The 26,329-nt window shown below is 47.5% G+C and overlaps 8 protein-coding genes across 8 annotated transcripts; 3 read left to right on the top strand and 5 right to left on the bottom strand.

Annotated features, from left to right (window-relative positions):
- Nucleotides 1–1,080: 1,080 nt before the first annotated feature.
- HD556DRAFT_1320933 (Lipin/Ned1/Smp2-domain-containing protein) lies at nt 1,081–5,125 on the bottom strand. The gene is made up of 9 exons (XM_041301323.1): nt 4,629–5,125; nt 4,166–4,568; nt 4,047–4,115; nt 2,935–4,001; nt 2,706–2,885; nt 2,512–2,654; nt 2,221–2,460; nt 1,945–2,172; nt 1,081–1,891 (listed from the first exon to the last, which is right to left on the bottom strand). The coding sequence occupies exons 1-9, from the start codon at nt 4,854–4,856 to the stop codon at nt 1,219–1,221; spliced, it is 3,231 nt and encodes a 1,076-aa protein (XP_041166743.1). The 5' UTR covers nt 4,857–5,125; the 3' UTR covers nt 1,081–1,218.
- Nucleotides 5,126–5,197: 72 nt separating this feature from the next.
- Nucleotides 5,198–6,541, bottom strand: HD556DRAFT_1320931 (uncharacterized protein). Its single transcript, XM_041301322.1, has one exon. The coding sequence runs from the start codon at nt 6,356–6,358 to the stop codon at nt 5,321–5,323; it is 1,038 nt and encodes a 345-aa protein (XP_041166742.1). The 5' UTR covers nt 6,359–6,541; the 3' UTR covers nt 5,198–5,320.
- A 1,219-nt stretch (nt 6,542–7,760) lies between these two features.
- HD556DRAFT_1320926 (uncharacterized protein) lies at nt 7,761–9,741 on the bottom strand. The gene is made up of 2 exons (XM_041301321.1): nt 9,440–9,741; nt 7,761–9,362 (listed from the first exon to the last, which is right to left on the bottom strand). The coding sequence occupies exon 2, from the start codon at nt 9,341–9,343 to the stop codon at nt 8,075–8,077; it is 1,269 nt and encodes a 422-aa protein (XP_041166741.1). The 5' UTR covers nt 9,344–9,362; nt 9,440–9,741; the 3' UTR covers nt 7,761–8,074.
- Nucleotides 9,742–12,254: 2,513 nt separating this feature from the next.
- HD556DRAFT_1428478 (Metallo-dependent phosphatase-like protein) lies at nt 12,255–14,784 on the top strand (the record flags this gene model as incomplete). The annotated part of the gene is made up of 13 exons (XM_041304716.1): nt 12,255–12,358; nt 12,423–12,566; nt 12,620–12,705; nt 12,764–12,782; nt 12,836–12,957; nt 13,013–13,030; nt 13,213–13,243; nt 13,294–13,427; nt 13,481–13,564; nt 13,702–13,742; nt 13,790–13,852; nt 13,971–14,414; nt 14,467–14,784. 13 exons carry the CDS (start codon nt 12,255–12,257, stop codon nt 14,782–14,784), a joined length of 1,608 nt encoding a protein of 535 aa, XP_041166740.1.
- Nucleotides 14,785–15,455: 671 nt separating this feature from the next.
- Nucleotides 15,456–17,164, top strand: HD556DRAFT_303938 (interferon-inducible GTPase-domain-containing protein). The gene is made up of 2 exons (XM_041310208.1): nt 15,456–15,614; nt 15,668–17,164. Exon 2 carries the CDS (start codon nt 15,702–15,704, stop codon nt 17,022–17,024), a length of 1,323 nt encoding a protein of 440 aa, XP_041166739.1. The 5' UTR covers nt 15,456–15,614; nt 15,668–15,701; the 3' UTR covers nt 17,025–17,164.
- Nucleotides 17,165–18,634: 1,470 nt separating this feature from the next.
- Nucleotides 18,635–21,033, bottom strand: HD556DRAFT_1468175 (uncharacterized protein; the record flags this gene model as incomplete). The annotated part of the gene is made up of 7 exons (XM_041308400.1): nt 18,635–19,328; nt 19,380–19,846; nt 19,904–20,068; nt 20,123–20,238; nt 20,290–20,418; nt 20,471–20,790; nt 20,857–21,033. The coding sequence occupies 7 exons, from the start codon at nt 21,031–21,033 to the stop codon at nt 18,705–18,707; spliced, it is 1,998 nt and encodes a 665-aa protein (XP_041166738.1). The 3' UTR covers nt 18,635–18,704.
- Nucleotides 21,034–21,678: 645 nt separating this feature from the next.
- HD556DRAFT_1302786 (uncharacterized protein) lies at nt 21,679–23,057 on the bottom strand (the record flags this gene model as incomplete). Its single annotated transcript, XM_041299537.1, has 6 exons — nt 21,679–21,755; nt 21,776–21,972; nt 22,021–22,154; nt 22,206–22,613; nt 22,665–22,868; nt 22,920–23,057. 6 exons carry the CDS (start codon nt 23,055–23,057, stop codon nt 21,679–21,681), a joined length of 1,158 nt encoding a protein of 385 aa, XP_041166737.1.
- A 408-nt stretch (nt 23,058–23,465) lies between these two features.
- On the top strand, nt 23,466–24,913 carry HD556DRAFT_1302785 (uncharacterized protein; the record flags this gene model as incomplete). Its single annotated transcript, XM_041299536.1, has 10 exons — nt 23,466–23,652; nt 23,723–23,732; nt 23,782–23,853; nt 23,903–23,937; nt 24,029–24,105; nt 24,155–24,231; nt 24,411–24,454; nt 24,562–24,762; nt 24,794–24,816; nt 24,866–24,913. 10 exons carry the CDS (start codon nt 23,466–23,468, stop codon nt 24,911–24,913), a joined length of 774 nt encoding a protein of 257 aa, XP_041166736.1.
- Between the last annotated feature and the right edge of the window lie 1,416 nt (nt 24,914–26,329).

Raw genomic sequence — 26,329 nt, 5'->3', positions numbered from 1 at the left:
AACGATTGCCGCAAGGAGCCCGGGGAGGTCTCACGAGAACGTACTGAGATACGTCTGAGCTGTATTTAGAGGGCACTTATTGCGCCTGGACCGCGGTAGACGTTTCCTGCGAGCTAGACTCTGATATCTTTGAATAAAATGAGTGGTAGTACGCGCCAAATTGATATGAGTTGAAGATGTGACTCACCTGAAGTCTTCGTAAACTTTGTTCCAATTGGCTTTCAGCGGAGGACATTTTCGAGAAGTGTTAGCGAGAACAAACTTCGATGTAGTAATAGGTAAGTCATACACCACTAGCTGATGCAGTGGACGCCAATCATGTCTTGATTGTTTTGAATTCGCAATTATGCTCGATGGAGTAAGCGAACGTCGGTCTAGGGAAAACAGTCTTTTCTTCTCTGTTGTGATAATATTATCATCCCATGCGCGACTCGGATATCTGGAGTCTGGACGTCGCTGTGACTAATACTATCAGTGTGACCGTGACGGGTAAATCGTCTCTTAAAAGTTGTCTTTTACTGGGCGACTCAAGCTCTCAATATTTCAATAACCCAGGTTTCCAAAAAAGAAAATGGGTGGTACTTCAGCACAACTGCTGCCCATGCGGAATACAATACAAGTCATCCAGTGACAACCTTCCGGCCAGCAATCCGAGCTGATACTGCCGACTTTCAAATGTCACGGTTCACCACTCTCCTAGCCTATTCTCCCCTCAGTGGAGTGACACTTCGCCGTTCTGTGCTGGAGACTACGATAGTAACACCACGGATTGTGGACAAACGCTTTTGTGACGGGGCATGTTGTTCGACTGAGCCCAAGAAACGTTGCCTCAGCAGCTCCTGCGTCAACTCTTGGGCACCCCTGCATGGAGAGGAATATCGACATTTAGCCGCTTGGTCGTATTATCTTGCTACTTAGAACTCACCCAATGCGCACGTATTATTTGTCTCTGGTGTCTACCATGGGGTTCGGCCCAATTGCAACGGACAATAAACAACGTTTGTTCCTGCTCACTGAGGCGTGTTTGCCTTTGCAAGAAGCTTGTACCTATGCTCGTACTGACAGACTTAGTAAACACATTTATTCTAATCGACACGGGAGTCTTCGTATCTATCGAATGCACTATCAATATACATGCTTAATCTGCCGTCCTTGAATCTATCCAAATCAGCTATCAATGCCTTATCAAATTACACTACCAAGGTCCAATCGCCTGCATCACAAAAATGGCACATTCTTCATCTCCCCCGTAGCAAGAAAATCCTCATCAAACGCCTCCTCAGCAGCCTCCTCCTCATTCTCTCCACCCTGCACTTCCCCGTCATATCCATACCCCTCCTCCTCTTCATCCCTACCATCCTCCCCAAACTGTCCATCATCCAACGACCCAGGCATACTCGTCATACTTGTGCTCCTCGGACGCCGTTTCCGCACACTCCCATCTTCCACATCTGCATCCTCTTCATCAGAATCCAGGAATGTAGACGATGACGACCGCGAGTCGATGCCGCTGGATGAAGACGACTGCGCCAGCGCTGCCAGTCTACCGCTGAGACGCTCGAGAGAGGACATCTGCCGCAAATGTGTACTGCGCAGACCCATCGTTCGACTCGGCGTGCCCTCGCGCGCTAACACAGGCGGTGGAAGTGAAAACTGCGTCATGTCCCTCGATTGTCTCCGCCCTACGAGGCTGAAGTTGCGTAACCGTGCAAGTGTACTCTGGTTAGACGTATCTGATCGCGCGCTCAGGGCGGGGGAGGGAGGTGTGAGGTCAGGAAGGGCAAATTCCTGGACTGGCATTTTCCAATAATTAAAATCCGTGAACTCCACTGCCCACTGCCGATTTATCGGAGGGAACATCTGATCAACAATGTCAGTCATATGTATATACCTAATAAGAGATAAATGAGTGCGCCGAATACATGAGCACAACAAATTACGGACGATGACTTGTACCCTGCAAGCTCGAGGAGCTCCATCTTGACCTCACCAGAGGAATCTATGGTGAATATCCTCGCACTCGGAACATTCACGCTGCGATATGACAGCGCATCCGTTATCCGGTTTCCAAACCCGGCATAGAACGGCGTGCGCGAGCTCTCACCGAAGAGACGCTGAATATCCCTCAAGCATGCCATTTTGAATACTTCAGGTTTCCGCATGATCACCTCGCTAGTGCACATCAGCATCTTCCCTCCTCAAATAATTCAAGCATCTTACCGATGCAGCGACGCCATCAATCGGTCGGGACTCATGATGACAGGGCCTTCAGGAAGTTGATAGTCGTCCTGCTTGATACCCTTCAGGTAATCGCGCGTAGAATCTGCCTGTCCGATAGCTCGTGAGGTAAGGTACATGATCTTGTACCCGTTGCGCCTGATATCGGTGTATAACTTTGCAACACCGGAATGAGTCCAGTCGCGGCCAATCATAGCGAATACATGACCTAGCCCATCAGACCTGCGGAAAAGCCAGGTTGGATGAAGACACAAACAAAGGGGAGAAACCTACTTGGTGATTGTACCATCTATGTCAGACACGACGACAAGATCAGTCGAGTCCCATACAAATATCCGTGCCGTACATGCGGCCACAGTAGAATTAGAGAGGGAAAACGTGATGGTATTGGCACCAGGTTTAAGGTCGAGGGATTTCTGGAGAAAACATCATATATTTAAAAGCTGTACGGAATGTTGAAGACCCACCAATTGATCAGAGGTCAACCGCAGCGTCTTGGCATACCTCTTCCGTGTCCTCGTAATCTTTGCCTCCAACGCCTTACTCAAGGGCTCCATGATGCCAGGAGCGGGTGTGGCAGGGGGGGCAGACACAGATTGAGGAAATGTCATATGACGAGCCACAATAGGAGCATGTTTTGGCAGTGGCTGGAAAAGCATCATGAGCCGCTATCTTTCTGAGTCTCACGAAACTCACAGATTCCATTGGAGAGGTATTCGACACCCTTAAAGGAGGCCGATCAGCCTCTGTTATATCCCGGCTTCGAATCCACCATCTAACCCAACTGCTTGACGTTGGTTTCCGGTGCGCTTCCGGCGGTTCAGAATCCGCACGCTTCATCTCTCGTTCGTCCCCACTCGATAGCGGTTCCCGTTCATCGGCACTGCTCACCATTTCCTCCTCCCTCTGTTCTACACGCTGATCTCGTGCTTCTGTGATGGCCGGCGGGGGCTCAGACATCGCCCTCGATGGTTCCTTCGGCGCATTCTCAACCCACAACCTCAAAGCATCCATCAACGGACTCCCATCTTCCCTCGTGATATACTGCCCGCCCGCCCACCTAATCACCAATCCCTCATCCTCTACCACTCTCGTCTTCACCTCCCCGATCACCACCTCCTCAGAGACAAGTTGCATATAGTCGATTCTCCCTGCCTCGAATAGACGTACGACTTCTACTTCATCACTCCCATGGAAGATCCCGCGTTTTGTTGTAGGTACAAGTGAGAGAGCAAATGACAGCGCCTGGCCCTCGATGTGAACGAGGAACGTACGTGAATCAGATGGGTGTGTGGTAAGAACACCACCTGAACCAAACCCGTACTCAGGGAGTGGGAGTGGTGAATGATCACATCTGATTTCGTGTTCCTGCTCATCTTCAGGAGTATGTGCTTCGTCCTGAGGTGGTAGAGACGAGCGGATGGTATGTGGACTGCCTTCGAGCTCAAGCGGGACACTCCTACTACGCGTCAAAAACTCTTCAGCATCAAAATCGGCTGGCGCGTGTTCATCCATAGCAGGTGCTTTACCCATGCGCAATAAATGGGTAGACGGGAAATGTGTCGCCATAGGTGAGGGCTGGGGGAACGCGCCCCATTCCCAGGAATACTGAGGAAGCGGGATATCATCTTGGGATTCTGAAACAGTATGGCAGGCAAGAAACGTAGTTGCGGGAAATGATGGAGAGTGTTTGCTCAGAGGGGAAGCGACTGGAGGAATGGTTGATGGGAAGGGGATCGCGGTTGGGGTTGGAGATGGTGGATCTGTAGCTCATTAGCTCGGTATATGGCGAGTTACATAAAACTCACGAGATATACGTGAGGAAGACGCGTCGCGTGCTTGAGCAGAATGATATCCATCCATATCAAGCGCGACATCTGCAACGCCTTGAGAATCATATCAAATATTGTGTGTAGAACGCACGCACCAGCCTTGTATTGAACTTCTGGACCGAACACGTCGGTTGGTTGTACTACAGGATCCTCTGGTGGAGGGGTATGAGAAACGCTCCTCGAGCCGAGCTTTGGTTGCGCGCCTGCATGGATTGGAATTGGATGTTTCAACACAGACGAAGCGTTCAAATCGAGAAACTCAGGTTCCTGCATCTGTAAACTCAGATCTGACTTCTCTTCCCCACCCGGTTTAGCTCCAAATGTTTCATGTTCAAAGTCACCCTGAAGTTCGCCTGGTTCCGGGGTTGGGGAGAGCAGAGGACTTGTAACAAGGTCTTCTGGGATATCTTCTTCTGTCTCGAACACGAAAAATGCTTCTCCTGCGTCTCCTATTTTCATGTTGAACGGGATGAGCGAGCCATTTATTGATACGTTGACCTATTCCCAGCCATTCATGATCCATCGAACACTTTTACGAAAAGAGCAGACAATGCGCACCTTCTTCTCAGCAGGTCTGAGTACCTGAAGCTTACCGAAACGGACGTGGAATGGAGAGCAGGCGTAAACATCGCCGTCTTGTGAACCGAAGCTAGCAGATAAAGTGGGCGATGGTGGGCGCCGAATAACGATGACATCGATGGCTCCAGTCAGGGTCGATGGGTTGATATCTTTGTAGTACTGGTATGGGGCACTGATTGCGCTCACAGCGCCACGAATGTAGTTCATCGCGTTCGCGATGTCGTGTCGGTGTTACAGGTAGTTCGAGTTCGTTGCTGGGGTCTACGCGGCGTAGATTATTAGGATATTGGGGAGATCGTAGGATGGACTATATGAAAGCTAATAGTACGTGGCTCATGGTTTGCGCGATGAAACAAGCTTGTAGATTGAAGTTCCGTTGAACAAAAGGAGGAGGTGTACGTATGTAATCATCAACGTTCATGACTATTAGTAACGTCAAGCGCTGATGGCGCTGATGATCCGTACTAAGATTCATAACAATATACAAAATCACAGGCCTGCAAGCTCTTGGGCCAGCTAGACAAATATGACATCCTCTGTCCGTCACGCCGACAAACGTTTTCTCATGTATTTTTGATCCTGATCGATTTCCATAGCACTTGTGCATAACAATAATAATAACGGCTCATAAATCTGGGTATACTAAAATACGCGATTGACGTCAAAACTAGTCATATACCGTCAATCACATCGTCAGAATCAAACGAAGGCTGGCTAATTTGATAGCTTTCTTCGTCGCTGATAGTGGACGGGGGCTTTATTTGACCTGGCAGGCCAGCCGCACGCCATGCGGCAAAACCGCCCACTATATCAGTCGCATTGAGCAACCCAAGTTCGTGGAGGGATGCCGCAGCCAAAGAGCTGGTGTACCCCTCCTGACAATATATGATTATCTTTAAATCATAGCGATCTGCGATTGCAAGTCGTGCTTCGCAACGAGGGTCAAAACGCCATTCCAGAACGTTTCGCTCGATGATGAGGGATCCGTGAATCCCGCCTTCACGAGCGCGCTGGGAAGCTGGGCGAATATCTACCAGAAAGACCGGCATTGGGTATGTGGGGTCGTGAAGGGCTTCATAGGCTTGTGGTGGCGTCATTCTCTCGAGCTTTGATCGGGCATCAGATAGAAGTTGATCAATGCTGCGAGATCCGGGTGGAGGAAGAAGAGGATCGATGGGAGTGCGTACAGACTTGGATAATACATCCCATAAGGCAGCGTCATCATAAGATGAGCCAATATGCCTTACAGAGGCAGCAAGGAGAGTACCCGTGTTTTGAACTGCATCGACACGTCCCAAAAATTTAGAGGATGCGAGGAGTACAGCACGCTGAACATCATCTTCATCTGACCCGCAGATAACGAGCGCATTTGAAGTGCGTGCGCGGTCCCGGGTATCACGACTTGTCGGGGATGAACCAGTTGTGGCTATAGCGAAGAGATATCGGGAGGAAGGTAGTCGTGCACGGATATGGGAAGTGATAAGTCGAAGAAAGCGACCATCATCTTTCTTGGAGAAAGTGAAGTGGACACCTATGCGGACACCATCGACGGTGCGTGCTTTTGTGATCATACGGAGTGCGAGGCTCTGGGCAACCTCTTCACGCACATCTGCAAGTGTGCGTGAAATTGTTGGGAAAGTACTAATAGCAGAAGATTGGATAAGTGTGCGCTCCACAACGACATCGGTGGATGGTTCAGACGATGGCATCGGGACATTTACTTGGTGCTAAATGATCTGCTCAAAATTATTCGTTAGTACTGTGCAATGGTCTGCATGTGTCGCCTCGTCTGAGCTCCTGGTGTCGAAAGCAAAGTGAAGGTTGCAACGAACAAGGTTACCAGCCTCGACCATACCCATACTCAGGCTAGTAGGGTTCGGGCCGAACTTCCTGATCCGGATGTGCACATGTCCTTCATCCACTTCCACGACTGTGAACCAAGCAGCGAGAAGACACAATAATAGAAGTAAAGGTGCAATGTACACAACTGTCAGATGAGCAGGACCGCGTCAAAATAGCCACGCCCTCGGAGTTTTCCTCCTTACCATCAGTAGCGGCGACCTGCTTGGTAACATCGATGAACTGACGATTAGTTTCATCAGGCAATCACTATCGACGTTAGGCCTTGACCATCCTTGAACTCCCTGCCACCTCGAATACGTCTTGACTTCTTGCCAGTTTGGCTCCCGAAGACGTGACGACCATGTCGATGCAGCCCGCCAATTCGGTGGCCGAGATGACTCTAACATCAGTGATGTCAGAGAGTCCCAAATACGTCACATCCATATTCTACTTTCCAGATGGCGGCCTGCATGCATCAGCAAATCCGATGCAAAAAAAGTACTCTGCATAGAAGCGAGAAAGGAGACCGAGGAAATGCCAAGCAAGAAGTACATGCAGTGCACGTGGCAGTATCGAGAGACATACTGGAGAGGATCTCGATTTCGGCGAGCTCAAAGAAGTCGAGAAGAACACTGTGGAAAAAGATCAAGACTACTTCGAAACGATCACTGCCTACATCAATATCAACAAGCTACCATAGTGAGCGAGTCATTGGATTTTATAGAGTTTGGACGATAGCAAATGACTGGTCCATTTATAATTAGAAGTGCTAATCTTATTCATGCAGTTCGAAGAAGCTCGCAGGAAGGAGAGGTACCTCGGGGTGTGGGACGGGACGCTCGACAGGTATCTTGTTGCTAGGCGCAGTAAACCATTAATACATCATCTTTGACCCCTAATCCACTAAGATGTCCACCTACATATCCACAAAACGTCCCTTTTCATCTCCACAGACTCCCTTGCTTCTCTTCTTGCACGAACGTGAACCGTCTGTTCGAGCCTCGCAATCCCCCTGCAGGGTAAGTTCATTCGCTGTGAAATACGTTTGAGGTTTGTAATGTAGTAACAGTAATATCATGGAGCTGGTTGTGATTCCATAATTACAGGCCGCGAAAATGTGGTAGAGGTGGAGTCCAAGGTTAATCGAATCATTATGAAGGCTCACACGCAGTGGCCTCGCCTCATTTGCATAAGGATGGACGGCCACAATGACAGGACGTCCGAATATAATACTGAGTCAGGCAGTTTAACATTTCCGACCTACAGAGCTGCTGGCCAAGAGATATGATGATTTATAACGTTACTTATAAGATACCAGGATAGTGGCAAAAAATCATCTCCACGAGGAGATTCATACAAAGAGGGGGGGGGGGGGGGGGGTATCACGGTATATCGTATACATGGTCAAAAAAACACTAGTCGAAACACTCGAAATATCGGACTGAAAATAAAGGCAAGAGACCCAGAACGGAGGCGAGGATACAAGATATGGGTAAGTAATTGAAGACTAGAACATAATAATTTTTACAATTAGTATCACAAACAAAGCAGTCGAATACGGCGGGAGCCAATTCATCGCGCAACTAATGCAACTTCTGGTGGTCGCAATACCCATCATAGGCGGCCTGGGCGTCCCCTAAGAGAGTCTTCAGAAGTGAACTCTCACTCCCGTTGAAACTTCCATCGTCCCAATCGCCGGTTTCAAAATGCATCTTTTCGCCGTCCTGTAGCCTTGACAGAATGATTGTTTTCCAAGTCCTCCACACTTTGGTGTCGTTCGGGAGGAGATCATCGAGTACCTTGGCTGGATCTGATGGATTCAACGCCAGTAGAACGAAGACCGCCATGGTAGTGCGCGTGCCCAACATATATTTCGTCATCAACGGCCGCTTGAGGACTGCATCCACTAGCAGCCTTCTCTGGATCTCCGATTTATCGAACGATGACAACCATGAGGTGTATGCAAAGGAGACTGCAAGCGAAGCTAAGAACATGATCTGTCCGAAGAGCGTGGCCTGTGGTATGAGTAGCAGCTGTGCGATGCACTGCGCCGTAAGGATCGACGAGCATATGCCGATGTTTCTGTATTCTGTCTCACTGTCGAAGTTTAGAGAGAATTTCCCACGGGTAATGGAATTGACAGCGCCCTCTTGGCCAATTAGGACGATGGTATTGTTATCCGCGAGGAGTAATCCATCACCTCGCGGCGCTCCCGGGGCTGGGATGGGATGAGAGAAAGTGAAATTTCCGGATCCGAGGACAAGACATGATAATCCGTTTGCGACGATTCCGAGCAGGATCATACTGAAGGAGTACCAGTCTTCGAAGAGAGCGGACGCAATGCAAGTGCCGATGGATACTGACATAGGGATGAAAGCGAAAACGCTGGTATATTTCGTGAGTTGCTTTGGTGTCGTGGTCGCTTCAGGGGTGTAGTGGAGGTCAACGATTGTGACCCCCACTGGTTGGGTTTTCCTCCCTGGCACATCAATGCCTCGCTCCATCTGGCATTCTTTTGCCATCAAAGAAGCGAGGGGACCAGTTTCGGGGAGAATCGACCCAGACTCTACACCCTTGAACTTTGGGCCCTTTGAACCATCCAACCCGCCCAGCGTAGCAGCGTTTGTGTTGACGCCCGGGAATGAACCATCCCAGAAACGCGAGTTGGCGAGTTGGCTACATTTCTTGGCGATAAGGTATGATCCTGGTGAATTGTACCATCCCAACCATTTTCTCCCCTGGTACACGTGTACGATCGTCATCGCGGCAACAGCCTCATCGCCACCGAAAAAACCTGCTACTCCAGAGGCATCGAGAGTGAACTTGGAACCTGAAAGAGGAATACTAGACATTGTTGGCTGGATGAGATTTCTGAATATGTACATGTCAGTGTGAGGATGTTCTGGTTTGCTGAGCAGTCGCAAACGAGTAGTTATATGAACACGCACAGGATACAGGTTGAATCTTGAGAATAGCCTTGTGAGCGACGGGCGCTTGAACCTGGGAGTTCTGAAAGTGCTCTTAAACGGTAGCCCTGTCTAGGCTGCACGACACCTGTCAAATACGTCGGAATACTGTAAGATCAAGGTCGAAGATGAACATATATACCCTGCGGCCTACAGGTAGTAAAGGCTGTACCTTGAAGTGGCAAGGCGCCACTGAGGCGTATTCTCTATCTAGGGTGATTCATGACGTGATGGCAAGACACGACAACACATTCCAGCAATACATGAACGTTGCAACGTTGAACATCAAGGCTTTTCATTTTCTACCCGATCTTACCACTATACATCGCACCTGGCTGTACTAAGCTACTAGGGGTAAAGGCTGCGCGCTTCCTAGTACAAGGATGATCGGAGCTTTGCCGCTATCTCAGATTCGAGCATACAGCAAAGTGGATCGAGTTTTAAATATTCAAATGTGCGCTTGTTAGTGTGGCCAGTGTTGTTGCCATCCGTGGCAAAACATGGCAGTTGGCAATCTGGGGCAGAAGTAGTAAACATAATTGTCGGAAGGAAATTCCTCCACATGCTGTAAAGTAGGAGCAGTGACGGGCAACAAACGTCTAACCGGACGCTGGTCACGAACTGATCATCGAACTCGAAATACCTCAAAGAACTTGCATAAAACACGACGGACATCCCGTCATTAGGGAGCTCCCTGATCCGACACAACACGAGGGCGGGGCGAAGACAACGAGGCTGCAGCCATGACAAATTAAACTTTGAATGCGATGGTGATGTACATACATCATGTTCATTGATTATGTGATTCAGACATTCAGAGAGGTCGAAAGAGCTGACAAATCAAGAACAAACATGAACAATTCGGACCGGCGAGTCCCTCGCGAGATAAAAAAAATTGTTATTCCTGTGTACCCTTTTCGGGTCCTCGGGTTTGTTTTGACATATACTTACGAGGAGTTCAGTTCTCATTTCCTCCAAGCAGGCCCGCGGCGCCCTAGAGACTCTCTGTTCGGGAGCCCACCACCAGTGGTGCGAGTCGATTCAATCATAAACAGCGTATCTCAAATTCCATTTCGTTAGTAACCAAAGATGCAAACAGACCCCAAAGACTTTGAGTGAGGATTAGATATGAGGATCGAATGATGAGCTTCAGAGGATTTAGTAGGATTATCATGTAGCATCGTCCAGATACCAGATGACCATCGCACTGTCACAGCAACTTACTTACTCATTCTGAGATCTGCCTGCCATGGTAAAACCTCAGCTGGCTGCTGTGCCAGTTCTGCCCACAGCACAACCTCAGCTTAGCACTTGAATTTCGAAAGACTAGGACCAGTCGTCCTGCACTGCCCTCGAGCACCGAGTCATAGGTCTGATAGATTCCAACAGTTGACGCACAATGACAACAATGAGGTATAGCTTCGCCCCCCTTGCGGCTCCCGTATATACATTGATCAGCCAGGCCATTGTAAACACATACTGCATATACAGGTCTTATAAACGCTGTTAATCTATCTTTACCGCCTCGCACAGTCAGTATTAAATACTCCGAGGCGTGTTTGGTCTAACTCACGATGTACAGGTTGCACCAATTTCATTCCATGAATATTATTTTGCTGCAGTTGTTCGGTAAGTAACAAAAGGACAAATGAAAACCTCCTCAGGAAAATGTTGACATCATCAGGTCCTCGAGGCCCGTGTGCCTTGCATAGTGCAACTCGAACCATGTACTGGTCCGACATCACGAGCTCGTAGCGCGCGCCGTTGAGCATTAGGGGCTGGTTCTTATGTGACGGCGACTAGTCTGCTGACTTTGCATGAACGAACCCTCGGGGCCTCGCCATGATTGCAGTTTCGATAGTTCGTAAAATTCAATTAATGCAGGACGCCGAAAGAAAAACACGATGAACAAAAATAATCAAACAATGACCATGTCTCGGCGCACCAGTCAAACACAATTTGAATAGCGACATCAAGAAGTTGCCATCGTTGACTCCATAATGCAAGGTGTTCCATCCATGTTTGGTCATGTCGAAGGAGCGAAGTCTTGGTCCTGAGGCCTGAGAGTCGGACGCCGTGGTTTAGAAAATGCAATCATATAAGTGGCCTTGGCAGAGACCTGTGATCCGAAATCTACGGGGGAGAGAGAGAGAAAGAAAAAAAATTCTATATTTATATACCGCAACAACTGTTAAGGCACCGTGCTCTGAATCTCCGGGAGGCTGACGTGTACACGGTGGGCCGGCGTCGGGTCGGAGCCGGACGGTGGTGGTGAACGTGCGAGACACGAGATTTCTCCTAGTCGCTTTCGGGATGCACATGCATGCAGGGTTGAAATCGAACTTACTGTTATTAGATGCTACGATTGTTATCGACGACGACTCGAGTGGATCAAGAGTGGATCAGTATCGATATGGATGATGTCAACATGTACAAATTTATAAATCTTCTGTTCGATTACACACGATGATGCTACTATCAACGTTTCATCCCACTGCACCCCTACTGGTACACGCACGGGTCCCGGATGCAGCTCGTAGAAATGTAACTTTTTTATGCCGTAGTCCATGGAGTTCACCCAAAAACGTGCACTTCCGTTCACGAAGGACAGTCCGAAGAACTCACACTGTATTGTAATAGGCCAGAGTGACAAACGTGCTTACCATTGAATCCCATTGACCCATTCTAGGATGTGACAGTTGCCACCAAGCCGACTGCAGCTGTGCACACTGCTCCCTATTAATAATGCGAGCTTACAACACGATACCCCAGCATCTAACCACCTCTCCGAGAACTCATGAGGACGCGAAGTCTGATTTTTACCTTGGGATCATGCTGCGTTGCAAGCCTCGCGTCCCCTACTCAGGTTGTACTGGGCACATCACAGGTTGAACTTCGTATGTGTTTTGTGGTTATTTCAATCACACCGCTAGTCGCTCAAACGATTGAAAGAACCTTTCCCTAGTAGGCAGCTTCACGGTCGTTTTCTGCACATCACAGATATCCACCCTGATCCGTTTTATGAACTCGGTGCATCCCAATCCTCTGCATGCCATCGACCCAATTTCAAGGACGAGCGTCCGGCAGGTTACTACGGAACACCTTATAGGTATGTTGATAATCCTCGTTTTTGATCCGTTACCTGACGTTCATTCTGTCTAGCTTCTGTGACTCACCATTCAGCCTCACGAATTTCACGCTTGACTTTTTGGATGAACATTGGAGCTCTGAAATCGATTTTGTAATTTGTGAGCGTCTAACCTAGTCCATCTGTGTTATTTGATCTCACTCATTTGCCGCATATAGGGACTGGCGACAATGCAAGGTTTGAAATTGGTGTTGGACCTCTTGAGATGCAATCTAATCAAGAGCATCTAGACACGACAACGATGACGATATACCACGAACCCTTGACGAAATTTATGACTTGAATCGCGCTGTAGCTAAAAGGATGGAACATGTATTTTTGAAGAAAGGCATCCCAGTTGTGCCAAGTTTGGGTAGGTCTTTTGCACCTCTTCGCAGAGACTTCCTGAACAGTGCATCCTCTATTAGGAAACAATGACATATGGCGTAAGTGCTTCTAACATTCTTAAGCACGCGACGAGTATATTGACTGTCGACTGATATAGCTCATGTGAGAACAGCGTATCACGGGCTCTTCTACTGATCCCATTTACCTTGCTATCAGAATAGATTATCTGCTGGTATGATTGTTGCTATCCTTCTGTCCAGCGCTAATCCGTAGCAAACAGGACCTAATGAAATTATAGAGGAGTTCTCTTCGTACGTCTATCGCAGATCTAGCCACTTCCGAGGTCTTATAGAACAATCAGGATATGGAGTGCATTTATACCCCCGACGTCATCAGCATCATTTCATCAAGGAGCATACTTCTCAACGGAGATCATACCTGATGCGGTGGCTGCTATCAGCCTTAATACCTTGTACTTTTATAAGAAAAATCACGGCAAGTGACGCATAATTCTCTGGTTGGCCTACTCGTTGATGTACAACAATTAGCTGTTGGAGGATGTGATTATACCGACCCAAAGGACCCTGGAACTATCCAGCTTGATTGGCTTGAAGAACAACTGGAGGCATTCCGTTCTCGACAGATGCAGGTAAGAACTCTCAGATATCTTCCAAAAATACTTTTTCATGTCGTCGGGTAGGTGTGGATTACAGGTACGCCGTGGATCGCTTCTTTGAACCCTGACAACTTTTCATATTCGTCAATGCAGGACATGTACCTCCATCTAAAGCGAACTACTTTTCTGAATGCGTGAGTACTCTACGTAGATATGGCATTAATCATCTCAACCTCGTCAGTACCCCCGATTCGTAGAGTTGAACCTGCGATTCCAAGACACGATTTTGGGTAATTTGTATGGGGTAAGATTCAATGTTCGTTCCAGGTAGTCGAAGTTAATTTTGATGTTTCAGCACCTAAACGTTGATCACGTACGCGCGGTTGCTTCAAAGCTACACTCAGTTTACTAACTCAGCGTAGTTCTCTTTCTTGGACGCTGATGAGATCAACATGTCTTCGAAGACCTCGTCACACGGTACACTCTTTGAGACGCTCATCGCTGATTTTTCGGAGATACCGGCACCCCTCGAGGATACTCGCTACGACGACTATGCAGTGGTGAACGTCAACGCTGCCATTGTACCAAATCCCTACATTCCATCCTTCCGAATTTTTACGTATAATATCACTGGACTATCGACACTCACGAAGGATATCAGCTCTGATCCATATCTTCAAACGATAAAGGCCACTCAGCGGCGACGTGCCTTGAACCATGAGCAAGTTCGCACATTCAAGAAGCCGAAGTGTGAACACAAGAAGTTCCGTAACGCGTGGAGGTGCCAGCCTCATAAACTCTGGCACTCCGATAGCGAATCGCCATCAAGGCGCAACTCGCTGTGGTCGCCTCTAGGGTTCGCACAGGTGCGCATATACCCCACGAGTAGCTCCCTAAAATAACGCATGTTATTGACAGTTTTACATGCCAAGACTGGAAGAGTTCGATCAGACCCATGATCCAGAGTTCGAACTCGAGTACATGACCTTCCCTATTTCAAGCTTGCACCCCGATGAGCAAACACAGAATATCACGAGTCACCAATATATTATTCCTCTTCAACTTCTCCCAGAAGAACTTCGCGAGCCTGGTGCTGTGGAGTCAGAGTACACGCCTTACGAGTTGAATGACTTGACCATCCCATCGTGGTTGGATCTTGCCACGAGGCTTGCGAAGAACAAGGAACTTCGATTAAGGTTCAAGGAGTTCATGTACATGGGCGGTGTGGAGGAATGATTATTTCAAGTGTCTGATTTGGAAACGGACAAGAACGTCGAGATTCAGGCTATGTATTATTGATGTATTTGTTGCAAGACTGGAATGCGTTGTAATTTGTTATTTTTGTATTATGCTACACCTACATACAGTATCTTGTTTAAAGCGGTCCAGCTGTATTCTTGAACCGCAATTATCATATTCGATCAGTTCCAACTAGGACTGCATCCTTTGGCTCAGAGCTCGACCAATGGCGGTGTCACAGGATCTTCCATCATTGGTGCATGCACGCACAGCTTGTGGATGCAGTATGGTTTTCCAGGCGGTGGCGATGATGATATCAAGAACAGCAAGTCCTTCGAATTCTTGCTCAATTCGACTTGCCTGACAGCGCCAGGCTCTAGGTCACGGTTATCGATGAACTCAATTGAGTACATTGCACAACGATTTGGTAAGCCATTCCCAACTTTAACCATAACCACGACTGCAGTTCTGACGCTAGTTCTATGAAGATCAAACATGCGGTCTACGAAGATCCATTTGAACACAAAATGGAAGGACATGCACAGAACGTCCTCCCTTCATCCATAACTTCGTCACCTCCAGGTCACACTTCACGGCGCAATCCTATGAATGTGGAATAGCCCACAGCCCTGGGTGACTTATGATCAGCGCTTGGCCACATTTAGTCGTTCTCTTGGTCTTCACGTGGTACGAATAGACAATATAAAACGCCTCAAGGTGGACATTATATGTTATAGTTCATGAGATCGGTTCTTCGTTCTTATCCACAGGACTGACTTTGAACAGCGCTGTTAGCTGATTTTTCTTTCCAAAGCATACCCATACCAGTAAGTTTCTCAGTCTGAGAGATGGGAGCATCATGCGACGTGACTATTGACAGGTCCACGTATTATCATTCTTGAGCAAACTCAGAGATGGGAGGTCTATTCAGTCGGGGGCGGCCAGAAGCGCCCAGTCCGTCTCTCGTCGATATAGAAGCGCGCCAGAGAGCAGAGGAAGCTGCTGCTCAAGCCCGGGAGGATGCTGCTGCTGCCAGAGCACAGATCGCCGAGCTCATCAAGTCGAATCAAGATTCGCAGCAAAAGTTTATGGAGGCTCAGCAGGCCTCCTTGCAAGCCGCGGCAGACTCACAGGCTCAGACCCATAAGGAGATGATGGCCATGGTCCAGGCCGAACGTGCCTCCAACGAAGCTCGCTTACTTGCGGAAGCTGCTGCTCGTACCGCCAGCGCAGAAGCAAAGCAGAGAGCAGCGGAAGCAGAGGAAGAGCGTAAGCGAACTGCCGCTGTCCAAGAAGAAGCCAAACGAGACGCCCAGGCTGCCCAGGAGCAGGCCAAGAAACTACAGGAGGCTGCTAATGAGGAGAAGAAGAAGGCGACTGCCGCACAGGAGGCGGCCAACGAGTCGAAGAAAGTGGCAGAAGAGCAAGTGAAGGCGGCCAATTCTGCCAAGAAGGAGGCTGAACGCAAGTTGAAAGAAGGCATTCAACCTGTGGTGACTCCCACGCCTGCAGAAGTTAGCGCCGCCAAGCGGAAAGTTCAATATCGCGAGGACCTTTTCCACTTCGCAGTAGCCGGGGTGGCAGGAGGAGGGAAATCATCTCTTATCAATGCCTTCCGCGGTTTGCGTAATAAGGACGCCGGATCTGCTGCCACTGGGGTCACCGAGACAACGCTAGCCATGGCCAGATACGCCAGCCCCAACGCGGAATACCCATATGTCTGGTACGATATCCCGGGCGCAGGCACGCTCAAAATCCCTGACTGGCAGTACTTCAACGCCCAAGGACTTTACGTCTTTGACTGCATCATCGTGCTGTTCGACAATCGGTTCACCATGACCGACATCGCCATCCTCACCAACTGCAAGCGTTTCAAGATCCCCACGTATATCGTGCGCTCTAAGGCAGACCAGCACATCCGTAACATCATGAAGGACATGGGGTACGACAGCGATGACGATGAGAGCGAGGACCAGAAGAAGAAGCTTTACCAGGCTGCACGGCAGCAGTTCATTCAGCAGACGCGCCAGAGCGTGAAAGAGAACCTGGAGAATGCCAACATGCCCGACCAAAGGGTCTACATCGTTTCGAACGAACCTATGCTCGGTGTCATGAAAGAAAAGCGGCCGAAGAAGGTCATCGACGAGATTGAGTTGTTGAACGACTTAATCGGAGAAGCTCAGACCAGGCGAGCACGCCGTGATGCTGATGCAGCGACTGTTGTAAAGGAGAAGTAGTCGGTGATGATAAAGTTCCTCCTATATTTCTTCCTTTGGGCTCTTGTTGATATTTCTCTGTTCTCGACACGATCTTATCGCTTGTGACCGATCTTGGCTGCCGACTCGTAGTCAGTGATGTATTTCTTTCTCTGCGCTGGTGTCGTTCGCATCTTCATTTTTGACATATTCATAATCTGTTCACAATACTGCTCGTAACCGATTGACCGACCTTCTCCGCTGACTCTGACTCCCAAGCGATGAATCCCGGACCCGTCTCCTCTTCAGTCGTGGTCTTGATTCAAGTAAGACGTACGGCATGTCGGCGCAGCGCAGCAGCATCATAAGTGCAGTACTCAGTGAAGGTCGCGTTTGCATCTATTTGCATCTTCGCATGGTCGCCGTCAAGGCGTCGTTCTACGTTAGTGCTATACGTGCTACACGAAAGGCCTGAAATTGCAATTTCATCGATAGGTATGTACATTTCTTTGGACCGGACGATAATTGTAGCGGTCGAACAGTGTAAACGAGTCAACGATGGGATGGATTTCTAGTTTGTGATTTGAGGAGTAATATTTTGGATGAGAGGTAATCGATTTCTAGTGTAGCGAAGCTCAGCGCTCATATTTGTATTTGTATATGCGATAAAAAGGTTGTAGCCATAAGGCTGTTTTGTAAACGAATCGGGGATGGGCATCCTTGGGTGTGCTCGACAACTTGAGGGCACATACTTCAGTCAATTTCCCATGTAGAACCAGTGCCCCGGATGTGCCAAAACCCTGTAGAATCATGGCCAGCCAGTCCCCGGCCGGTCTATGTAGAATACATGCTGGCCGGCCTTGTATAGTAGTAGTCCACATGTATAATACACTACCATACTATTGTAAAAGCATGACCAGCCAGTAGATGTAAGACAACTGCCGGCTGTAGGTATACCAATATCAAGGCTTGCTGGTGTATTAGGATGCTGACTGTTTCACATCTATATTTGTAACTGGCCAGCCTTTCTTCTACATAGGCAGACGTGGGGTGGCCCAATATGTGGGATTAAGATTATACTGGCCAACCATATCTCTACCTCAGTAGAAACCAGGCTGGCCAGTATGTAGGTCTTAATCTAGCAAACCGGCCGCCCTGCATCTACCTATGTATGGGTAAGGCTAGCCAGTTTGTATGTTTTGAACTAGCATACCGGCCGTCCTGCATTTACTTATGTAGGAGCCAGGCTGGCCTGTTTGCAGGTATTAAACTAGCATACCGGCCGTCCTGCATTTACCTATGTAGGAGCCAGGCTGGCCTGTTTGCAGGTATTAAACTAGCATACCGGCCGTCCTGCATTTACCTATGTAGGAGCCAGGCTGGCCTGTTTGCAGGTATTAAACTAGCATACCGGCCGTCCTGCATTTACCTATGTAGGAGCCAGGCTGGCCTGTTTGCAGGTATTAAACTAGCATACCGGCCGTCCTGCATTTACTTATGTAGGAGCCAGGCTGGCCTGTTTGCAGGTATTAAACTAGCATACCGGCCGTCCTGCATTTACCTATGTAGGAGTCAGGCTGGCCAATATATATGTACATAGAGCGAGGAAAGCCAGTTTATACTCAAGTCATAACTTATCACCAGGCAGTGCGAGAGTCTAGACAAGCATATGTAATTACTGTACAAGATTGACTAGCAATGAAGACAATGGAGGATACAAGATCATATCTTCTGGGATCTCTTAGAGGGTTGCCTCACCCTACCTGATCTACGAACCACAGGCTCAGTCCTAGGCTTCTTGGACTTACTTGATGAAGCATGGTTAATTTTTCTCTTCCTTCCTTTCTGCACCACCTCTTCAACCTCCTGCTCCTGCTGTTCTTCTCCCCCAACTACATTCTCCTCTGACTCAACATCCTTCTCCTCAACCTCATGCCTTTCCTTCTCTACCACCATCCTCATCTCCTCATCCTCAACCTCGTCACTGAGTCCCTCTTTGTTCAGCCTCTCAATCTGACCAACAACTGAGAATAAGACTTCCCGGACAGCCTCATCCAGAGCGACCAAGAACTGTAGATCAATAGCAGAATGAGGTAGGTAGAAAGGGGTATTGGGATCAGCCTCGTCTTCCTCATACTCTATCACACGCTTAGACTCCCTATAGAGGAGCCCAATTCCTAGTATTACTGGCATTGCCGATGATGGCCCTGAGATTGGACAGGTCTGTAGCTTGTTTAAGCTGGCCATCAATGTCGCATATGAGGTGTGAATGTCCTCGGAAAGATAATTTTCGCTCCAAGACCAGTCAGCCCAGGTAGGCAAATCTTGGTGTCGCTCTGAAATTGGCTGTTGGACATATAAGCCATAAAATTGAAAACAGCACCAAGTGACACTAACATTCTGTTTGGCTAATATTGCCAGGTCCCTAGTGGCGTCCACAAGCTCCAAGTAGTTTTCATTCTTGCTAAGGGTTTCTAAAAATGTGTATCGGTCATTGATGGCAACATCATCTGGTGTTGTCTCATGAGCGGCCGGCTGTGTTGTACGTTCTGTGAAATGAGAGGCAAATGGAGCCGGCCGGCCTTGATCTTCTTCATCTAAGTCTAGGGTGCTCACTACTTTCGTCTTGGACTTCCCAGTGACCCGAATATCAGCATCCTTGGCCTTAATAAAGACAACTAGCTTCTGATTTGTAGCAGAACGTCGTTCCCAATGCATCCATAGACGATTTACCTCCTCTGTCTTCATATGAGAAGGGTCTTTGACCACAAATCCTGTGGGAACTGAACCAGGTTCCAAATAATTGGACGGGCTGGCAGTTATCACGCCCCAAGGTACAGGTCTAGAGCCACCTGTGCAGACTTCTACAAACCATTGAGTCAATCAAATGTCATGCACATATTGAAGATGTTAGATCTTACTGTATGAAGTATGAAAGATACTTCTAATCAATTCGTGTTGGCCCTTGAGGCCAATACCATCACGAAGAGGAAGTTTTGCATACCCCTCATCATCTACTATGATTTCAGGTAAGACAGGTCCATCCTCACAGTCTGAAGCCGCATGGTCTGAATCCTCTGAAGGGTCTATCAATTTAATAGTCAGTGAGCATGATATTTAAAATCAAATGAAACACGTACAAAATTCAGTCTTAGACCATTCTCCAAAGGATTCAAATCCATTTGCAGCCCACTCCTTGATACCACTCGAGCTCACAGAAAATTTTTTCTTGGCATTCTGAGGCGTAGTTTCGTGTCTATAGTAGTTTAGTTAGTCTTGAGATTTCCATGTTGATTTGATGACTTACAGACTGACGGACAATGTCTGACTAGCTTTTTTCTTATGACTAACAAGCATTACTATGCGACAACCCATGGTGCGCCGAATTTGCTCTGCAAAATCTTCCAGAGTTTTCTTGAGGTTATTCTTACGATATCTCAAGCCAAAGTGTTAGACTGGAATAACTGTAGATTTGAAGTAAAACTTACATTGCCTGAGTTTCTTCTGGCGCCCCCTCCTCATTCCATTTCTTCATGGCAAACTTGACCTCCTGCTGTTGTGAAGGTGTCATGTTGTTGAACCACTCCCTGGCATTCCCAGTGCGGTACTTGATTGAATACTCCAAGCCTTTACTCTGTTGTTGGGCCTTGTCATATGAGTCGATCTCCTGCTTAAATAATTTCTGTGCTACGTCCCACTCAGACAGGGGTTTCTTATAGAAAGATGGTTCTCTTGGGCGACTCGCTGCCTCACGTTCGTCTGCCTCTTCCTTGTCTTTGAGACTTTTGGCATAGTATTCTTTTATTGCCTGTAGGTAACATTTATGTATATCATCAGACAACTAAATACATGTACAGTATAAGAATTTTGTGACCTTTTTCAAGGAAGTAGGCAAGGCAATGGGTTCCTCTTGCTCGTCTTGAGCAGCTAGTATGGCCCTCCGAATCTTCCTCACCACAGGCTTTCCAACAGATGAGGAACCTGCAGCAAAAATGGCCTTAGAGTGAAGGTCGAGAATTGGCTTAAAGGCAATAGACCAGTCGGTAGACATCGTAATTGATTCAAGATAAAAATTGCAGGTAGGCTGGTACAGGCGGTAGGAGGGTGGCTAGCCGAAATTAATTTGAACACCCATGTTTATCAACAATAACGTGTGACTTTTCATAAGTCACACGTTATTGTTGATAAACATGGGTGTTCAAATTAATTTCGGCTAGCCACCCTCCTACCGCCTGTACCAGCCTACCTGCAATTTTTATCTTGAATCAATTATCAAATTGGATATATTGAGACGGTCAAATTCACATCAAGTAACAAGATTAAAGGCACATTATACTTCCATTGAGTGGAGTTAGACAGTGTAGATAATAGACAAATTCACATCAGGTAAAAAGATCCAAAACACGTTATACTTCCATTGAGCGGTGAGGGTATCTAATCAAGTAAGATGAAGAAAAATGAAACATGAAGGGATGTACGAAAAAGCTAAGACAAAATAATTGTATCCTAATCCTCATCCTCATCAGGGACACTAGGCATGGGCCTCAAGACAACTGAAATCCAGCAGGAGCCAGGTCTTTTGCCTGGCAAAAGGATCCTGGAATGAGGTGGTTGTGAGAATACATACTTTTTCCTACATTGGCCATTCTTGCATTCAAAGATGTAATCTTTGTGCATGTTGACAGAACACCAGGCGTTACTCCACCCACACTGTGGGCACTGGACCGGCAGGTACTGACCCCAGGGGCGAAGTTGGGAATGCGTCCAGGCGAACTTGGTAACGGCCAACGAACCTGAGTTGTCAGGCATCAGCAAGAACACGTCAGTGTGGCGCCCAAGTTTGTAGGACTGGCCCAACATGTCAGGGAAGACGATGTGAATGGGCAAACGCTCGATGATGACCAGCTCCGCGAATGCGAGCAAAAGGTGGGTGGCGAAACTCGGCTGAAAACGAACAGCATTAAAGCCAATAGTGGCTGTGATGCGATGACTGTTAGGGTTAGTTAGTATTTGCAAAGATAAGATCAAATGGACTTACTCTATGACCGCCTGTTGCAAGCCTGAAAAGGAAGTGACGTTGTTGATGAGCGCGCCACACGAAAACAGCCATAAGTATGATTCCGCGGCACCATGAATCAGGGGATGCCAAGGTGAAAGCAGAACATCGAGAACCTTTGGTGTCAAATGAGCAAATACAATGTTAGTCAAAAAAATGCCACTTACAGAGTGAACGCGTGCCGAAACGTATGACTTCTTGTTGCCCTCGTACCCAATAAATGGATCTCCATGCTCGTTGTCGGTGTGGTTAGTGATGGCGACGACGACACGAGCCCAGTTGGAGCTCATCAGCGACTGGATGATGGCAGTCGCCTGCAACCGGTACTCGTCGATCTTTGAGGCATTGCCGATGTCGAACACGATGGACCGAAATTCAAACCCTCCGCTGGGGAAGTATGGCTGAAGGAATTCGGAGGCCAGTTCGAAACAGCCGCCGGTGACGTCATGGTCGACGAGGACGAGATGGAGCATGAGCGTGGGTGCCGAAGACAGTTGGGAATGGAGTGAAACCTCCAACGTAGCACGAATTTGGAGGAATGAAGGAAGGAGCGGTTGCCCCTTCCTGTAAAAACCCTATAAAATGAAGTGAATGTTAGTTAGCATGAAATAAACGAAAAAACTTACAAAATAGGGCGACTGAGATGCGCGCCCGTGTCGTTCCATGCCAACATGGCAAGATATGCAGACGAACGTGACGTCATCGGCCTGCACCGCGTGTGCACTGGCAGGCGGGATGTTCATGCAGTTTGAACACATCACCCGCGGACAGGTGCTGCAGAGGAAGAGGCAATCTTCCCCTACAGAACCGTCTCTGCAGATGAGACAAAACTGCAAATAAAGACGCGTGTTAGTGCAAATAGTAGGTAACTAATCACTTACCTCGTTGTGTTCAGACGGCTCTCTCACATTCAGCTCACCCGGCGCAGTGACCGCTCCAGTAGATGCCGGCAACGACAAGGCAATTCGTGGCGCGGTGCCACCGGTGGACTTCTTGCAGGTTTGTTTAGACTTCACCATGGTGAAGAGAGACTATTATAGATATATTCAAATTAGTAGATGACACGGCAAATAGCACTTACAGTTATGTAGTTCAAACAGATGCAAAGAGAGGAGAGCGCCGGCTGAATGTACTTAGAAAGAAATGAACAAGTTTGAACGTTGGTTGATTGTGACAAACAGATCCAAATAGTCACGTGATTATCAACAATAAACTCAACAGCGTCATAATATTGGCTAATCCACAATTCAACGCGTCGCGTGTCAAAAATCCACTCAACACGTGCCGGCGCGCCGGCACGTGTTGAATTTGTGGATTTTTGACACGCGACGCGTTGAATTGTGGATTAGCCAATATTATGACGCTGTTGAGTTCATTGTTGATAATCACGTGACTATTTACAAACAATAACAAACTGACACGTGAATATGAACAACAACAATCAGTTCTCACGGTTCAATCTCTTCTTTCGTCTTACCTTCATCATTCTCCTTCATCCTTTATTTCTGCCAGTGCCGTTACTTCAGGGCGACTTCCGGTGTACTCCTTTGGGTTCTTGCAGACTGCAGCTGCAAGAATTCAAAGGTACTACCCTACAGTCGCCCTTCAAACATAGTAAGTTCAACTTTGGTGGTGCGCCTACTTACTAACTGTTTTCATTTACATATACTCTCTTTCCCTTGAGGTTTCTCAAGGTAAGTACTTAATTGCTCACACCCGCTTGCTAATGTCTGTTGTACTTAGGATTTTGGAGACTTTGGATGGCGCAGTGACAGCCACTCCTCCCTTTGAGCGCCCTCCTGGCAGTTCCCTAACGTAAGTCCTTCTTTTCCCGCGTCTGCTTGCTAACATTTGTTCTATTTAGGATTATACTTACGAATTTCGGGACTTTGGATGGCAGTTAGAGCCACTCCTCTTTTTGAGCGCCCTCCAGTTCCCAACGTAAGTCCTTCTTTTCCCGCGTCCGCTTGCTAACGTTTGTTCTATTTAGGATTATACTTACGAATTTCGGGACTTTGGATGACAGTTAGAGCCACTCCTCCCTTTGAGCGCCCTCCAGTTCCCAACGTAAGTCCTTCTTTTCCCGCGTCCGCTTGCTAACGTTTGTTCTATTTAGGATTATACTTACGAATTTCGGGACTTTGGATGGCAGTTAGAGCCACTCCTCCCTTTGAGCGCCCTCCAGTTCCCAACGTAAGTCCTTCCTCTCTCATGTCCGTTTGCTAACGTTTGTTCTATTTAGTATTATACTTACGAATTTCAGGACTTTGGATGGCGCAGTTAGAGCCACTCCTCCCTTTGAGCGCCTTCCAGTTCCTTAAACGTAAGTCCTTCTTCTCTCGCGTCCGTTTGCTAATGTCTGTTCTATTTAGTATTCTGCTTATTGGAACTGGGGGTTGCGCAGTGCATGCCACTTGTCAGTGGCTCCTGCTTATAGGAACTGGGGGTTGCGCAGTGCATGCCACTTGTCAGTGGCTCCTGCTTCTTGAAATTGGCGGTAGCGCAGTGCATGCCACTTGTTAGTGGCTCCTGCTTATTGGGACTGGGGCTCAGCGCAGTGCATGCCACTTGTCAGTGGCTCCTGCTTCTTGGAATTGGCGGTATCGCAGTGCATGCCACTTGTTAGTGGCTCCTGCTTATTGGGACTGGGGCTCAGCGCAGTGCATGCCACTTGTCAGTGGCTCCTGCTTCTTGGAATTGGCGGTATCGCAGTGCATGCCACTTGTCAGTGGCTCCTGCTCCGACTTTTTAATAGCCTGCTCCAACTTTTTAATGGTGGTAAGCGCTCAATTCCTGATGACCTTAACTGATCTGTTTTGTTCTCTAGACTGCTGAACCTGCCGGTACTTTTGTGTGGCAAGTGCTCTCTAGTTAAGTGTTAATCTTGTCTTAAATTTCGGTCTAACGTTTCTACAGGACAAATTTGTATTGTATTATATATATATTTGCTACATACATTTTCACCTGGAGTGTTGAGGCTTTGGTGAGGAGGGCCCCCTCATTGAAGTCTCGCCTCCCCTTTTGTATTTGTTACTTTATTTGTTTGCTTACTTGTAGTAAAATTTATTGTCACTCGTACTTTGTATTTGAAAATGTATGTTGATGGATGCACTTTATTTGCTGCCGGCTGAAAAGGTCACGTGACCGTGTGTATATTAGCAAAGAGCCTTATTAAGAAAGCAAGCGCAAAAGCACAGTAGTGTATAATAATCAAACGCTGCACAGACCAAAGCAACTATTATCTACTACATGTCTTAGATAGATAATGTGTTATGTAGATCTCAATTCTGCCTTGATGCGGCTCACCATTGACATGCTGAAGGACGCTATCATTGATTATTGTCTGCCAGTCAAAATATACTATTGGCATAGGCAGATGGTGGCAGAACACTAGGACAAGTAGCCATGACGCCATATGATACAAACTTCCCTTCCCGTCAGAAGGTTGATTCTTCTTTGAAATTGCCTTCTGACCACAGAGGGGAGTCATCATATGGCGTCATTGTCACCATCTGCCTGGGCTGCTAGCATATTTTGGACTGACGGACATTCTCAATACCCTACAGGCCGCTTAGAGGCTAGCCCGCCCTCAAAACTGTTCGTGTTAAGAGTTCTGCCTCAGAGGTAATACTTAGTTAGCTACACCTATACTGTAGGGTATTGAGAATGTTTTCTTCGGTTAACAAAAGAAAACATTTTCAATACCCTACAGTATAGGTGTAGCTAACTAAGTATTACCTCTGAGGCAAAACTCTTAACACAAACAGTTTTGAGGGCGGCTAGCCAGTATATGCCTCAGAGGTATCTCCAAACTGTTCGTGTTAAGAGTTCTGCCTCAGAGGTAATACTTCGTTAGCTACACCTATACTGTAGGGTATTGAAAATGTTTTCTTTGTTAACCGAAGAAAACATTCTCAATACCCTGCAGTATAGGTGTAGCCAACTTACCTCTGAGGCAGAACTCTTAACACGAACAGTTTTGAGGGCGGGCTAGCCTCTAAGTGGCCTGCAGGGTTTCTCAATACCCTGCAGTATAGGTGTAGCTAACTTACCTCTGAGGCATATACTGTAGGGTATTGAAGATGTTTTCTTTGTTAACCGAAGAAAACATTCTCAATACCCTACAGGCCACTTAGAGGCTAGCCCGCCCTCAAAACTGTTCGTGTTAAGAGTTCTGCCTCAGAGGTAAGTTGGCTACACCTATACTGCAGGGTATTGAGAATGTTTTCTTCGGTTAACAAAGAAAACATTTTCAATACCCTACAGTATAGGTGTAGCTAACGAAGTATTA

Source organism: Suillus plorans (assembly GCF_016647745.1).
Source record: "Suillus plorans strain S12 chromosome Unknown HD556scaffold_2, whole genome shotgun sequence".
In the NCBI taxonomy this organism is placed as follows: Eukaryota; Fungi; Basidiomycota; class Agaricomycetes; order Boletales; family Suillaceae; genus Suillus; species Suillus plorans.
The sequence above is the reverse complement of the archived record's forward strand: the minus strand, read 5'-3'. Positions and strand labels throughout refer to the sequence as shown.

Excerpts from the sequence above, each read along its gene's own strand:
- HD556DRAFT_1320931 (XM_041301322.1), bottom strand. The coding sequence starts at position 6,358 with ATGCCATCGTCTGAACCATCCACCGATGTCGTTGTGGAGCGCACACTT.
- HD556DRAFT_1320926 (XM_041301321.1), bottom strand. The coding sequence starts at position 9,343 with ATGTCTAGTATTCCTCTTTCAGGTTCCAAGTTCACTCTCGATGCCTCT.
- HD556DRAFT_303938 (XM_041310208.1), top strand. The coding sequence starts at position 15,702 with ATGGGAGGTCTATTCAGTCGGGGGCGGCCAGAAGCGCCCAGTCCGTCT.
- HD556DRAFT_1320933 (XM_041301323.1), bottom strand. The coding sequence starts at position 4,856 with ATGAACTACATTCGTGGCGCTGTGAGCGCAATCAGTGCCCCATACCAG. Across the intron at positions 2,655-2,705 it reads GGTTGACCTCTGATCAATTG|AAATCCCTCGACCTTAAACC; the intron begins GTGGGTCTTCAA and ends TGTTTTCTCCAG. Across the intron at positions 1,892-1,944 it reads CTTGCAGGGTACAAGTCATC|GTATATACATATGACTGACA; the intron begins GTCCGTAATTTG and ends ATCTCTTATTAG.